The sequence below is a fragment of the Chelmon rostratus genome, chromosome 19 (assembly GCF_017976325.1).
Source record: "Chelmon rostratus isolate fCheRos1 chromosome 19, fCheRos1.pri, whole genome shotgun sequence".
Taxonomy (NCBI): Eukaryota; Metazoa; Chordata; class Actinopteri; order Chaetodontiformes; family Chaetodontidae; genus Chelmon; species Chelmon rostratus.
Genome location: NC_055676.1, coordinates 24,189,078 through 24,203,512, shown reverse-complemented (window position 1 = coordinate 24,203,512; position 14,435 = coordinate 24,189,078). Strand labels below are relative to the sequence as shown.

The 14,435-nt window shown below is 46.2% G+C and overlaps 2 protein-coding genes across 3 annotated transcripts; one reads left to right on the top strand and one right to left on the bottom strand.

Annotated features, from left to right (window-relative positions):
* Window positions 1-684: 684 nt before the first annotated feature.
* Window positions 685-9,664, bottom strand: wu:fi75a02 (histone H3.v1). Of its 2 annotated transcripts, XM_041959486.1 has the most exons (11): window positions 9,524-9,664; window positions 8,293-8,424; window positions 6,981-8,075; window positions 4,607-5,090; window positions 3,989-4,315; window positions 3,821-3,844; window positions 3,455-3,632; window positions 3,199-3,287; window positions 3,042-3,113; window positions 2,830-2,960; window positions 685-1,374 (listed from the first exon to the last, which is right to left on the bottom strand). In XM_041959486.1, exons 2-11 carry the CDS (start codon window positions 8,414-8,416, stop codon window positions 1,211-1,213), a joined length of 2,688 nt encoding a protein of 895 aa, XP_041815420.1. In that variant the 5' UTR covers window positions 8,417-8,424; window positions 9,524-9,664; the 3' UTR covers window positions 685-1,210. The 2 variants fall into 2 exon arrangements, with proteins under 2 accessions (XP_041815420.1, XP_041815421.1); XM_041959487.1 differs by lacking the exon at window positions 6,981-8,075.
* On the top strand, window positions 9,602-14,260 carry LOC121623456 (UDP-glucuronosyltransferase 2A1-like). Its single transcript, XM_041960727.1, has 8 exons — window positions 9,602-9,695; window positions 10,547-10,728; window positions 10,822-11,311; window positions 11,681-11,829; window positions 11,928-12,059; window positions 12,342-12,429; window positions 13,459-13,678; window positions 13,824-14,260. Exons 1-8 carry the CDS (start codon window positions 9,602-9,604, stop codon window positions 14,098-14,100), a joined length of 1,632 nt encoding a protein of 543 aa, XP_041816661.1. The 3' UTR covers window positions 14,101-14,260.
* Window positions 14,261-14,435: the final 175 nt, after the last annotated feature.

Genomic DNA, 14,435 nt, shown 5'->3' with positions numbered 1-14,435 from the left:
AATATGTCCTTTCCTCTGAAGCGTGAAGTGACGTCTGTTTGTGATGACTCGACACAGATAACACGCAGAACGAGTGACGAGAGGCCGATGTGTTAGTGTTAGAACAGGTTGTAGATTAAAGACTGCTGAGTGGAGACAAAACTGGAGACAGATGTTTTAATGTCTGACGCTGAACAGAAATCAGCTGCTGCAGGACTTTTATCCATCAGTAGAAATAACAGCGGTAAACCAAACTCTGTCTCCAGCTCCGTCTCTCTCAGGTCTGGGATATCCCGTCACTTCTCCACATTTGACATGATTTCTCTGAATATCTGTAAAGAAATAAGTTTTCCTGCCCGCCGGCCTGTGGTCCCTGCTCACTGTACATTACACTTCCGGTCTGAGCGAGGAGCAAGGACACGACCATTAAAAGAAATGAGATGCACCCTCTGTCGACCGGCTTACGCAGGGTCCAGGTTTGGGAACAGGGCCCCCTTCGCCGGCCGTGCAGCCGTCACGCCACACAGTCGGTCAGGACGCTCTCGATGGTGTTCCTGGAGAAATGACGACGGTTTGTCGGAGCTGGTCAGCTGATAACAGGCTTCCGGTTGGAACCACGACAGAACACGAGCGATTGAAAGACAAAGACAGGAAGTTGTTTCCTGACGCAGGCTGTCAATCAACTGACTCCGATCAGAAATAAACTTCAGAGAGCAGAAACAAACTTTATTTGTTCCAAAAATATACAAATTTTCAGCAGAAATATATATTACACTTTAAAAACTCCAAATACTTCACCTGCTATCGGATCTGCAGTACTCACACAGTACAGCAGCTGTACTACACTGCTAGAGTACTACAGAGTACTACAGTGAAGTCTTTATATATTTTATGAAACAAAAAAACATCAAATAAAAATAAAGCCACCTGTGCCCTACTGTGGGTGTGGCCTCCTGACTGGTCACCTGTTCTCCAGCAAACATCATCCACACTCTTAAAAAAAAGAACCGTTAAAAATATTAAATATTTCAGAAAATTCACATTTTAAACAGCCTACATCGTAAAAATAAAAAAAACAAAACATCAAGTACTCTGCAAAAAGATTCCAAAAAGTAAAAAACCTGCTACATCGAATCAACTTGCTGATGGTGTTACCGTGGTAACGCAGCAGCAGCAGGCATGCTAGCAGCTCTGTTTATTTGGCCTTCAGTCAGTTGTGTGATGTCACAGCTCACACATCCAGACCCTGCCGTGTCAGGAAGTCTTCGAGCGCGCTCAGTCGCTCCACCAGCATCACGTCCAGGTCCGACTCATCATCGCCTGTGCTGTTGCCATGGCAATGACGCCGAGCCACTGTCCGTTTCCTGGGTACCGGGGCAACAGGAAGTCCCGCCCCTAAAATGGACACAAACAATATATGTATTTTTTAAATGTATGTTCTTAAAATCATTGACTGCAACATGAATTTAATTTTCATTGAATTTTTTTTACTGATAAAGTTTTCTACAAATGGATGACGGTGTCTGCGGGTGCATCTCCTCGCTTGAAGCGGAGGAACTTCCGGTCCAACATCTTGCCGGCCATCCCAAAGCTCTTATTTTTGCTCCGAGGAGCGAGGATACATGAGTGCATCCTTCCTGAAGTCTTTCAGCTGAACGGTACGAAGACCCCGCCCCCACAGCCGGCACGTTTGAACGAGGCGGAGAGACTGTTGAAGTGTCAGCATCCTGCAGTGAACGGCTGAAATTCAGACGAGCCGAACTGAACGCTACGTTCTCCAAAGAGCGATAACACATATTCTTGTGTTAGCCTTAACATGAGGATCCGTCATGTTTGAAGTCTGTCTCATTGAACGGGACAGAAGACACAGCGAGGCTGATAAAGTTCAGGTCAGAAAGTGAACACCTGTTCACCTGAAGAGGCGTCCAGACAAGAATGAACTCATTAATTCTCATGTGTGTTAATAAAAGTGTTTCATATTTATTTGCTCGTGCTGGAGACTTTTTAATAATGTAAATATAAAATATAAATATATCGAGGGCGGGGGGGTGGTGGGGGTGTAAATGTAACGGTAAACGCAGCAGGTCCAGCTGTGTCGCGTCATCAGAAACAGACGTCGCTTCAGGTGACGCTTCAGAGGAAAGGACGTCTCAGTTCTCCTGAAGCATGTTTCCTCGTTTCTTCTCTCCTCGCGTGGTTTCCTTTCGGAAAAGACGCAATTGAGGGAAATGTGGATGCAATTTAAGAGAATTGGGATGTAGCCTGTTTCTGGGACCCTCTGGACTCACCGTGTGCATCTAGCCAGACAGAAACATGAAACGACCATGATCCCCGCTGTCGGTTTCTGTCACTGACCATCATGAACTTATGACACGATGAATAACGTGTGAAAATGAAAGACCTCCTCGTTAATCCACTGCTGCTTGTTTACATACGCATCTGTCCTGCTAGCTACATTAGCTTAGCAGCTAGGGTTAGCCAATTCAATTTCAATTTTATCAAAAGAGCAACAAATGTATTCATGTGAACCCGTCTTCACTGGGGGTCATCAGCTACACAGAACGTCTCTGACAGAAGGAGACAGCATCAGGATATCGTGATGACGAAGGTGAATAATTTTACTGAAAAGAGTTTTGCTTCATGTGAAATAAATTAAAAACAAGCATCAAATGCTAACAATCTGCTCGGACCCCGACCTCCATTTACAATAATCAGAATAATTAGGATGCTGCGCGAGCTTCAAAATAAAAGCTGTGAATGACAACAAACAGGAACATTAATAAAATAAAGCAGCTGGTGTCTGTCTCTGTTCGTCCCCCCCTCCTCAGTATACTTCATTTCCCAGGGTACCTTGAGGCCTCTTCCTCTTCCTGGGCTGAGTGAAGTCAGGGAAAAGGAGAAGCCTACGCCTCCTTTGCTGGCCAATCAGGAGCAGTGCTCCGTCCTTCTCCCGCGGCTCCTCAAAGATTGTCTCCAGACTCCTGCGGGACAACAGCAAGGCATGCTGGGAGATGTAGTTTGTACTTTAACTGGAATGAATAACCTGTGAACTCAGTCCTCACCTGTTGGTGGTGGGGGATTTGTAGTTCTTGTTAGTGTAAATCTCCTCCAGACTGAACTCTTTCTTCTTTAATCTGAAAAAATAAAAATATTTTCACTTTCTGCACGGTTTTCTATTTTGAGTCTCTCTGCTTCCCTCCCTCTGTGCCCCCTCCTGACCTTTTGACCTTTGGCAGTCCCATTGGCGTGAGCAGTGTCTCCCGCGGCGACGCCCGGCGGATTCGTATCTGTGAGACTCGTTTACGACACTGACAAAAAATAAATAGAAATAAAAGAGAAAAAAATAGAAAATATTTGAGAGAGACTGGGCTTCTGGATTATTTGGAGAAAATAAAAGAAAAACACTGAAAGCTGAGGACAAAAAAATGGCAAAAGTTAATGAAAAAAGAGGAAACGTCGATAGAAAAAACTCCACCTCTCCATTTGTGGTGAGAAATTCTGTGCCTGCTGCTGATTGGCCGGTGGGAAGCGGCACAGACTGTCTATTGGTTGAACACAGGGGGAGGGGCAGGGGCCGTTGCCTGGGTAGGTGGAGACTTCGGGAGTTGTGATTGGTCCGCTGCCTCTGCTGTCGCCGGGCGAAAAAAGGTGGGCTACAGCGCGCGCGCGCGCGCGCACACGCACACACACACACACACACACACACACACACACACACACACACACACACACCTCATCATTTTTATGATTTTTAGTTCAAACTCTCTAAAAACAAATGAAAACATGACGTGAATAAACAAATACAAACTAAACAATTAACATCATTATGTGTTAAAATTACCTTGGTGAAGGTGTTCGCATGTAACTGCAAAGACAAACGTAGGAATTGAATAAACACACATTTAAAGGAGCTCAGCAGAAACACAGATGTTATGACTAATTAATCTTTAATTGCTCTGGTAATTGTGAATATTAATGAGGGTTAATGTAAATATAAAAGCTGACCAACCAGTGGTCACTGCTGAGACTGGGCGGGGCGGTCCAGTCCTTCAGAGGCCGCAAGGGACTCCCACAAGCCCCGCCCCTCACTGACTCCAATATCGTCTCCATGGCAACGGGAGAAAGCCGCAGAATGGGGGCGGGGGTTAAGGAGGAAGAGGAGCGGAGCCACAGGTGGAAAGCGCTGCGATTAGGGGAGACGGTGAGGGGAGGGGTGAAGTCAGAGAAATGCCATTGGCCGGAAAAAAGGCTGAGTGGTTCTGATTGGCTGCAGGTCTGACCGCTCTGAGCCGACCGCAGCAGTAAGTCGTTCTCGGAGGAGGAGGAGGAGGAGACGCTGGAAGGAGAAAAGGAAAAATGTTTACACACTTTTATTAACACAAATAATACATATTGAAGTGAATATTGAATTTACAGTTGAAATTCTATTATTCTAAAATGTTTATAAGGTCCATGTGTGATTAAATTATCATAAAGTACATATTTAGTTTTTGACTATTATTGTTGTAATTGTTTATTAATAATTTATATTTTCAGTATCGTTATAAATTATGTGTATTTAAAAATGTCATCTTTGCTGTTTCATATAATGTATTTTTAGGTTTTCATCATTTTCACTGTTTCTCACTTGTGCAGCAGCAGCGGCGCTCTGAAACCGTTCCGCATGACGACACTGACAACCTTCTCTGATTGGCTCGTTCCTCCCCCCTCTCTTCCTCTGTGTTTTCTATGGTTGAAGTTGTGCAGAGTGAGCAGCGCCTTCTCTTCGGGTCCTCCTCTGAAGGACACTGCCATCCGCCCCACAAATCTCCCAGCATTCTCTTCCTCCTCCTCTTTCCCCTCCTCTTCTTCTTCTTCTTCTCTGTTTTCTTGAAAAACACTCATCTCTGTTCCTCTGTGGTTCTTCCTCCTCCTCTTCCTCCCTCTACCCTCCCCCTCTCTTTTGCTCTTACTCCTCCTCTGTTCTGACTGGCTCGAACTCGATGAAAGAGGAGGCGTGGGTGAGTCCTCGCTGTCTGATGATGAGGATGATGACGAAGAGGAGGTGGTAACAGCTGGGAGGCGGGCGGGGCTAGACGAGGAGGCGGAGCTGAAGGGGAAGAAAGATGAACCTAAAACAGAACAAAAAGGAGAAAGAAGTTTTGTTAAACCAATGTGTGCACAGATTGAGACATAACGTCTGTCCCCACGTCCTTGGTTGCCTATAACAGCCGCTGGACTGACCTCAGGACGGGTTTTCCACTAAAATCCAAAGGATGTGACATCATGTGTGCCTCTCCTTTGCTCCTCTATAGCTGCAGCAGTGTGCAGCACAAGCTAACGCTAGCTTCGACATGGAGTCCACTAATGTAAACAAACAAGCGGCAGCCACAGAGCAGCACGTGAAGGTGTGGTGATATTGTGGCTTTAACCGGTTTACGTGTGCAAATTACTTCACCAGCTAACATTACAATGCCAGAGCCATGCATAGTTATAGTTAGTTGCTAACCTTAGCTTAGCACGAAGCTGCTACCTGAATGTTTTCTACACATAACTTTGGCAATAAGAAACAGAGAGAACAAATAACCGACTCGGTCACCGACTTGGTAACCAACTGTCACCGACTCGGTCACTAACTCTATAGCCAACTCGGCCACTGACTCAGTCACCGACTCGGTCACTAACTTTGTAGCCGACTCAGCCACTGACTCTGTAGCCGACTCGGCCACTGACTTTGTAGCCGACTCGGCCACTGACTTTGTAGCCGACTCGGCCACTGACTCTGTAGCCGACTCTGTCACCGACTCAGTCAGTAACTCTGTAGCCAACTAGGCCAGTGACTCTGTAGCCAACTCGGTCACTAACTCAGTAACCAACTCTGTAACTAACTCGGCAGTCGACTCAGTCACTGACTCTGTAACTCGGTGACCGACTTGGTAACCGACTCTGTAGCCAACTCGGTCACTGACTCTGTAACTCGGTCACTGACTCAGTCACTAACTCAGTCAGTGACTCAGTCAGTGACTCAGTCAGTGACTTGGTCACTGATTCAGTCACTGACTCAGTTACTGACTCTAGAACTTGGTCACTGACTCAGTCACTGACTCGGTCACTGACTCTGTAACTCGGTCACTGACTCAGTCAGTGACTGAGTCAGTGAGTCAGTGACCGAGTCAGTTCAAGGTTCAAGGAGTCTTTATTGTCCCCGTGGGGCAAATTGCTCTACAGCCAGCAGTAACAAAAACAGGCAACAATCACAAAAAAAAAAAAAAAAAGTGACTGAGTCAGTGACCGAGTCAGTGACTGAGTCAGTGACCGAGTCAGTGACTGAGTCAGTGAGTCAGTGACCGAGTCAGTGACCGAGTCAGTGAGTGAATCAGTGACTGAGTCAGTGAATCAGTGACTGAGTCAGTGACCGAGTTACAGAGTCAGTGACTGAGTTAGTGACCGAGTCAATGACTGAGTCAGTGACCGAGTCAGTGAGTCAGTGACCAAGTTATAGAGTCAGTGACCGAGTCAGTGACCGAGTCAGTGAGTGAATCAGTGAGTGAATCAGTGACTGAGTCAGTGACCGAGTTACAGAGTCAGTGACTGAATCAGTGACCGAGTCACTGACTCGGTCACTGACTCAGTCACTGATTCAGTCACTGATTCAGTCACTGATTCAGTCACTGACTCAGTCACTGATTCAGTCACTGACTCTGTAACTCGGTCACTGACTCAGTCACTGACTCAGTCACTGATTCACTCACTGACTCGGTCACTGACTCGGTCACTGACTCGGTCACTGACTCGGTCACTGACTCAGTCACTGACTCAGTCACTGACTCTGTAACTGATTCAGTCACTGACTCTAACTCGGTCACTGACTCGCTGACTTGCTAACAAACTGTTAGTCAGAGTTGATTCTGAATCTGTGTTTGAGACTCTGTGACTTAATAAAGTTTGTTGCTCCTCTTCAGATCCATCACACTGTCATGGAGGAGGAGGAAGAGATAAAGGAGGAAACAGACAGAACTCACCAGGAGAGCAGGCTGCTCCTCCTTCTTCTCCTCCTCCCCCTCTCTGTCTGCTCCTATTCTTCCTTATTCTCCTCCTGCTCCTCCTCTCCAGAGAGTCCAGACGACGACCAAGGGAGGACAGAGCCCCTCGCAGAAGGCGCCGCACCTCCAACCGGTGAGCTGAGAGGAGGCGAGGCAGGAGGGAGGAGCAGGGGCAGCAGGGAGGAGGAGTAGGAGGAATAAGAGAATGAACTGTAGAAGGAGGAGGTGGAGATGGGAGGGATTTAGGGACAGTAGGAGAGGAAGAAGAAAGAGGAGAACAAATAGCAGAAGTATGAGGAGTACAAGGAGCATAAAAGACAGGAGAGGGGGGAGGTGGAGTAATGAGAGAGGAGTGGTGATAAAGAGGAGTAGGAGCATGAGAAAAAGGGTGAGAATCATGGGGAGAAGGAGGAGGTATATGTGAAGAAGAGACAAAAGGAGACGCAGGAGGTGGAGTATGGACAGAAGAAGGTGAAGGATAGAGGGATCGAGGAAACGAAGAAGAAGATGAATTAAGAGGTGACAAATGGGAAGAAGAGGAAGAACAAACAGAAGAAGGAGCAGGAATAATGGAGATAGGAGGAGTGGTGGACGAAGAAGAAGGGAAAGGAGGAGGAGGACAGTGGGGACTGGGAGCTAAAGGAGGAGGAGAAGGTGAAATAAAAGGACTAGAAGAGACACAAGGAGGAGCAGCAGGTAAGGGGAAAAGGGATGGAGTGATGAGAGAAGAGGATGAAAGAGGAGAAAAGCGGGAAAAGGTAGGAGTACAAGGAGTCACAAAGACGGGAGGAAGAGGAGAAGGGCAAGTGGAGGGAGCAGAGGAAAGAGGAGAAGGAGCAACCGGAGGAGGAGGAGGAGGAGGAGGAGACAGGAAGGACACAGGAAGAGGAATGGTGAAAGATGTAGAATTGAGAGGAGGAGGTGGTGGAGTGAAAGGAGAGGAAAAGAAGGAGGGGGGAGGAGGAGTTAGAGAAGGAGTAGAGGAGGAAGAAGCACAGGGAGGAGGAGGAGGAGAGGAAGGTGAAGTTGAGGAGGAGGAGGAGCTCCAAGGAGGCACAGGAGAAGAGAGAGCTCCTGAAGGAGGAGAAACAGCAGTCAGTACTCTCTCTCTAACTCTGCATGTAGGCACAAGGTCTCTCACCCAAACCTCACTTTGAATAAGAGGTGCTCCAAAAACTGAATATTGAATAAATAATGAGAAAAATAATAAACGTGACAATAAAATAACACATTTAATTATAAAAACATAAAAATATAAATATACTGAACAAAAATAAAAAAAGCAACACACCTGTTTCATCATCACCGTCTTTACCATCCTGTTCAGCCAATGGGAGAACAGGAGGCGGAGTCACTGCTACCAGGCCCCGCCCCTTGTCATCACTGTCGTTTAGTGTCAGTGGTCGAGTGAGCATGGCGAAGACTGAGAGAGAGAGAGAGAGAAATACTTTATTTGCTGTAAAAAATGACATTTAATATAAAATAAAACCAAAATACTACTTTTAAAATTTTTTTTTTCTTTCATTATTTTTCTCTTTCTTTATTATTCTTTACGGCAAAAAAAAAAACGTCTTTAACCCTACGGTGCAATTTTTGTCTCCCAGCGTGGATGTGACGATGCCTGTGAGCACTCCATCACGCTCCTCGCTGCTGTAGCCTCCTCTGTCCTTCTAGTCATTCCTCCTTCTGCTCTGCTAAACCAATCACTGCTGGCCGATGTAAACCAATCACTGCTGGCCGATGTAAACCAATCACTGCTGGCCGATGTAAACCAATCACTGCTGCCTATGTAAACCAATCACTGCTGGAGCTCACAGATGTCACCACAGACTCTAAATTCTACAAAACCTTTATAAAAACTGAGACATACAGACGTTTACTGGGGGCGATCGGCTTTATCGACACTGTAAACGATAGCTTGAATGTAACAGTCGTTCATTTACATATATATAAATTTTGTTATGTTCAGGTGTCAGGAAATAATAGAATTGTGGGGGAGGGAAGAAAATATTATTCTGTGTAATGCTTTTGCATAGCAATATTTAATTTCTAACTTTCTAGTTCTAATTTAACTATATGAACTATATTATTACCTCAAATCAATCTTGAGGCATCATAGAATTATGGACAAACATGAAATGAACCATTTTTACTCCTTTCACCAAATTCAAGTCAACAAAGAAAACCTAAACATATCAGCAAAACTGCTCTCATTTCCTCTCGCGAGATTTCAGCAATTCCTGTTGGTTAAATCCCAGAAATGTCCCTATAAATCTGAACCCGTTTTCACTGTCAGCTGATAAACGGATGATTTAGATAGCTCTGTGTCGTCACAATATGATTTTTGTGTGACGTAAAACGAAGGGACAGTAATGTTGTGGGTCGAAGTGAAGATAAACGTGATTTGGGGAAAATAAAAGGAAACTGATCGAGCTAGCAGCGGCTAGCTGCCGTTAGCAGGCTTCACTGTGCGTGAAACAGGGAACGCGGGACAAACCGGGACATTTTAACAGTATTTTTACCTTTTCCAAGCCCCGCGTGTTCGTTAGTCTCCGTTAAATCCTCTTATCTCTCATTTTAGGTGGTTCACCGGCTGCAAAATGCCGAATCGGGCCGGTAGTTCCAGAGGAATCGGTGCCTGGTATCACCGAGACCGGCGTCAAACTGGCGGAAGCCACACTGATCGAGTTTCCGGTAAGTATCAAAATAAAGGCGACAAGAGAGCGGAAGGAGACAGGAGAGCGGAAAATAAAGTGTTAATCAAACAAAAGATAAATTAAAGCAATCAATTAAAACGAACAGGTGTACGACTCCCTGTGGAAAGGTTTATTTAAAGTAAAAGCACAGAAAGTGAACAATGTGGACACGTAACACATAACATAACATCACCAACTGGAATTTGATAAACCCAGGACCAAACTCCTCTCTGGTCATTAAAGAGTTCACATACTCATTTCCTCCCTCTTTATAAAGACTTTTATCACCATGAAATGGAAGATGTAGTTGGTCACAAATGTATGAGTAAGATTACACTGCATTCTTTATGTCATTGGTATTATTCAGCCTGTTTTTATGCTTTTATGCTACCCTATCATGGTTTATCTTTTCTGTGATCTTGATCACAAACACACACATCTGTTATGTGTTTTTGTGTGTCCATGCTCTGTGCTGTTTATTTGTTAAACCACTGTGGAGCTGCAGTGCAATGTTCCACATGGGGACAAATGAAATATTGCTCCACCTTGATCATGACACAGAAGAACCTTCAGAAAACGCAACAAAAATGAAGGAAGTGCAAACTGTCTGTCGTCCTCCCTCTCTGTCTGTCTGTCTGTCTGGTGCTGTCACTTATTGTCCAATCAGGCTGCAGCTCTTATCTTAAACTGACCTCTGATCAGTTTGGACTTTGGATGTGTAGCTGCAGGTTTTCGGAGCAGATTCTTCTTTGTTTTCTTTGTCCAGACTAGTGATGCCGGTTTTCACACCTCCTCCTCGTTTTCTTCTTCCCCTCGTCGTCATGTTCCTCCTCCATCCTTACGCTCCAGCCGATGGAGGCCGTGTCCTGGTTTTTCCAGGCGAGTACAGCCATTGGTTGAACATGCGTAACATCATGGAGGAGCTGGTGAGGAGGAACCACTCCGTCACCGTTTTAGTTGCTGATGCATCTCCATCAGTCAACTACAACAGCAGCCGTGATGCTACGAAGTTCAACTTCCTTGTTTTCGAGGTGATCTCCAGCTCAAACATGACAGTGAACTAGTGATCAATGACTTTCCGACTTTCGCTGGGTTTGAAATGAGTCTGATGTCTTCTTCTTCAGGTCCCGTTCAGCCGAGCTGAGCTTCACGGCCTCACCGAGGAGTTCGTCCACTTCTCCATGTACGATTCTCACGCCTCGTCTTCTCTCAGGATATTTTTGAAGACGCTCGATTGGATGCAACGGTCCGTCAGCTTCGGGATGCGACAGTGTGACTCCATGTTAAAGAACGAGCAGCTGATGAAAAAACTGCGGGATGCTTCATTTGACGCCGTCCTGCTCGACCCGATGACGATGTGTGGCGATCTGGTGGCCGACGTGCTCGGCCTGCCCCTCGTCGTCTCGCTTCGCTTCTCGTTCGGCGGCGTCCTGGAGCGACACTGCGGCCATGCGCCGGCACCGCCATCCTACGTCCCAGCGGCTCCGCTGCCATACGGCGACCGCATGACGTTTGTGGAGAGGCTGATCAGCGCGGTGACGTACGTGTGGATGTCAGTGGTGACCGAGATGCTCTGGAGGCTGACTCTGGATAACTACTATGGCGAGGTCAAAGGTCAGAGAGGAAAGAGTCGTACAGAGATACAAACACAAAACTGTTTCCTCTCACGTGTCTTTATCAAACATCTGCTTCTTTATTTAAAAATAATTTAACATTTGACTCAATAATTTGTCTGGTACGGAGCCCCAGAAAGGACAAGTCATAATTTCCTATGAACTTATCTGAAAGTCTGTTTTAACATAAAAAGGTTCGAAACAGATTCAATTAGAACCAGACAGAGGTTAAAATGTGGAGTCCGACAAGAAACAAAGTTCAGGAAAGTGAAAACACAGTTTCTGAAACTGTAAAACAGAAATTAGTTATGTCAGAGTTTAGTGATCCGTCCTTTCAGAATAAAAGCCTTATGGTGTCCTGTGTCAACAGGAAGTCCCAGCAGCATCTGCAGGACTCTAGGCAAGGCTGACATCTGGCTCATCAGGACCTTCTGGGACCTGGAAACACCACGCCCGACCCCGCCCAACTTCAAACACGTGGGTGGTCTGCACTGCAAGCCGGCCAATCGGCTGCCAGAGGCACGAGTTCCCGCTTCTTTGATGACTGACAGGAAGTTTTATTTTGAAATCATGCAAATAAATCAATTGAATTACACTTAAATGTATTCTTCTTCTAGGACCTGGAGGAATTCATGCAGAGTTCTGGTGAAGCTGGTGTGGTGGTGGTTTCCTTCGGCTCCATGGTAACCAACCTAACGACAGAGCGTGCTGATGTCATTGCCACCGCTTTCGGACAAATCCCACAGAAGGTCAGAAGCTCCGCCCAGTCTGCCCCAGAAAAAAAATCATATAATCAATAACAATCTATGACCATCAAACACAAACACAAAGAGGACAATAATACGGCTAAAACACGGACAAGAAGGCAAAAAGACAAAAAAAAGAAAATAATCATTTGAACATTTTATTTAATGGTCTAATTTTATTTTAATATGTTCAAAGTTTGCACACCATTATATAAGTTTATATAAGAACTACTCATACAAATATAGACGTTTAATTTAAAAGTGCCAGTTTGTGTTTGTGTTCAGGTGATTTGGAGGTTCGGTGGAGAAACTCCTAAAACTTTGGCAGCGAACACGAAGCTTTCTGATTGGATCCCTCAGAACGACCTGCTGGGTACACACACACACACACACACACACACACACACACACAAACACTCACACACACACTCACACTCACTTCCACAGCATCAGAGTCATAGAAAGTCCTCAGTAATGTCCTCCATACTCCAAAGGACCTCAGTCTTCTCAGCAGAGACGACTTTGGTCCTTCCTGTACAGGACATCAGTGTTGGTGGACCAGTCCAGTTTATTGTTGAGGTGGACACCAGGTATTTGTACTCCCCAAGATCTCAATGTCCAAACCCTGGATGCTCACTGGTGCAGTCACTGCAGTACTTTCCTGCAGAAGTCTATCACCATCTCCTTGGTCTTGCTGGCATTGATGTGCAGGCGGTTCAGTCCACACCAGTCGACAAAGTTAGTGATGACTTCCCTGTATCCAGCTCGTTCCTCTGTGATACACATCCAACGATGGCTGTATCATCAGAGAACTTCTGGAGGGGGCAGCTGGTTGTGTTGTGTCTGAAGTCGTCGTGAACCACATCCGACACACAGTCCTGAAGCCTCACATACTGAGGTCTGTTGGTGAGGTAGTTGATGGTCCATGCAGCCAGGTGACAGTCTACCCCAGCTCCCTCCAGCTTCCCCCTCAGCAGTGATGGCTGGATTGTGTTGAAGGTGCTGGAGAAGTCAAAAAACATGATTCACATTCATGATCTCCAGATTCAGGACCCCTGCCGCTGTCACTGCTGTGGCCTGAGATGGTTTTCAGGCCCCTCCAAACCTCTCTAAAGTTGTTCCCCTGCAGGCGCTCCTCCAGCTTCCTCCTGTAGCTCTCCTCGCCCCTCTTTATCTCCCTCTTCAGCTCCCTCTGCACCCTCTTCGGCTCAGTCCTGCCCCCAGATCTAAAAGCCGTCTTCTTGTCGTTCAGTAGGGCCTCGGGTTAATCGTTTCGTGTTTCAACACCTTTGGAATCTGGATTGTATATTAAAAAGAGAAGAAATGTTATTATTGGATTCTTCGTGTCTGGAATGATTCACAGTCCTTTCACAATAAAAGCCTTGTGTTTCCTCCCTCTCAGGTCATCCAAAGACCAGAGCGTTTGTGACGCACGGGGGCACCAATGGCCTGTACGAGGCCGTGTATCATGCCGTGCCCATGGTAGGAATCCCGCTCTTTGGTGATCAGCCCGATAATCTCGCCCGTCTGAGCCGCCACGGCGCCGTGGTCGTCCTCGACTTCAACCGTATGACCTCTGACGAGCTGGCAGAGGCGCTGCGCGCCGTTATCAACAAGCCAAGGTAAGGGTGATGTCACAGGGAGCTTTAGTTTTCACATTTCTTGGACATTCAAACTTGTCAAATAAAATGTTTTTTTCCTTGCTTTCACCCAGCATTTCACAATAAAACACCAGTGTGACCTGCTTTATTTTCCCATGATGCTTAGCTACAAGTCCAGTATGAAGCATCTGTCCGCGCTGCACCACGACCGGCCGGCGTCCCCGCTGAGCACTGCCGTCTTCTGGGTGGAGTTTGTGATGAGGCACGGTGGAGCGCGACACTTGCGGCTGGCGTCACATGACCTGAACTGGTTCCAGTATCACAGCGTAGACACTGGAGCCGCTCTGCTGGTTGCCTCGATGACTGCCGCCACCCTCTGCTGGGTGGGCATTCGCCGCTTCCTGCGACGCTGCAGCAGGCGACGAGAAGAGAAGAACAACTGAAGATACGATGGTTTTATTCCATCAGAAAATATTAAACCTTTGATTTAATCTTAATAATCAAAATATTTCTTCATTCAAACAACAGTTTTCTTTACAGGCACACAAACACTTACTGTGTCACTGCACTGCCTCACCAGTAGGTGTCTCCAGGTGTCTGATTGTCTCCACCTGTTGCTTGTTACCTCCCTGTCCTGGGCCAGATTGTCTTAATGGTTCACGTCATCATGTCTCGCTACCTTCCTTGTTGACTTGGTGTCTTTTTGTTTCTTGTTTGCCTTTTGAGGAAATCCTTCGTGCCGAGTTATTTCTGCATCACTGAACACTTTTTGTTGTAT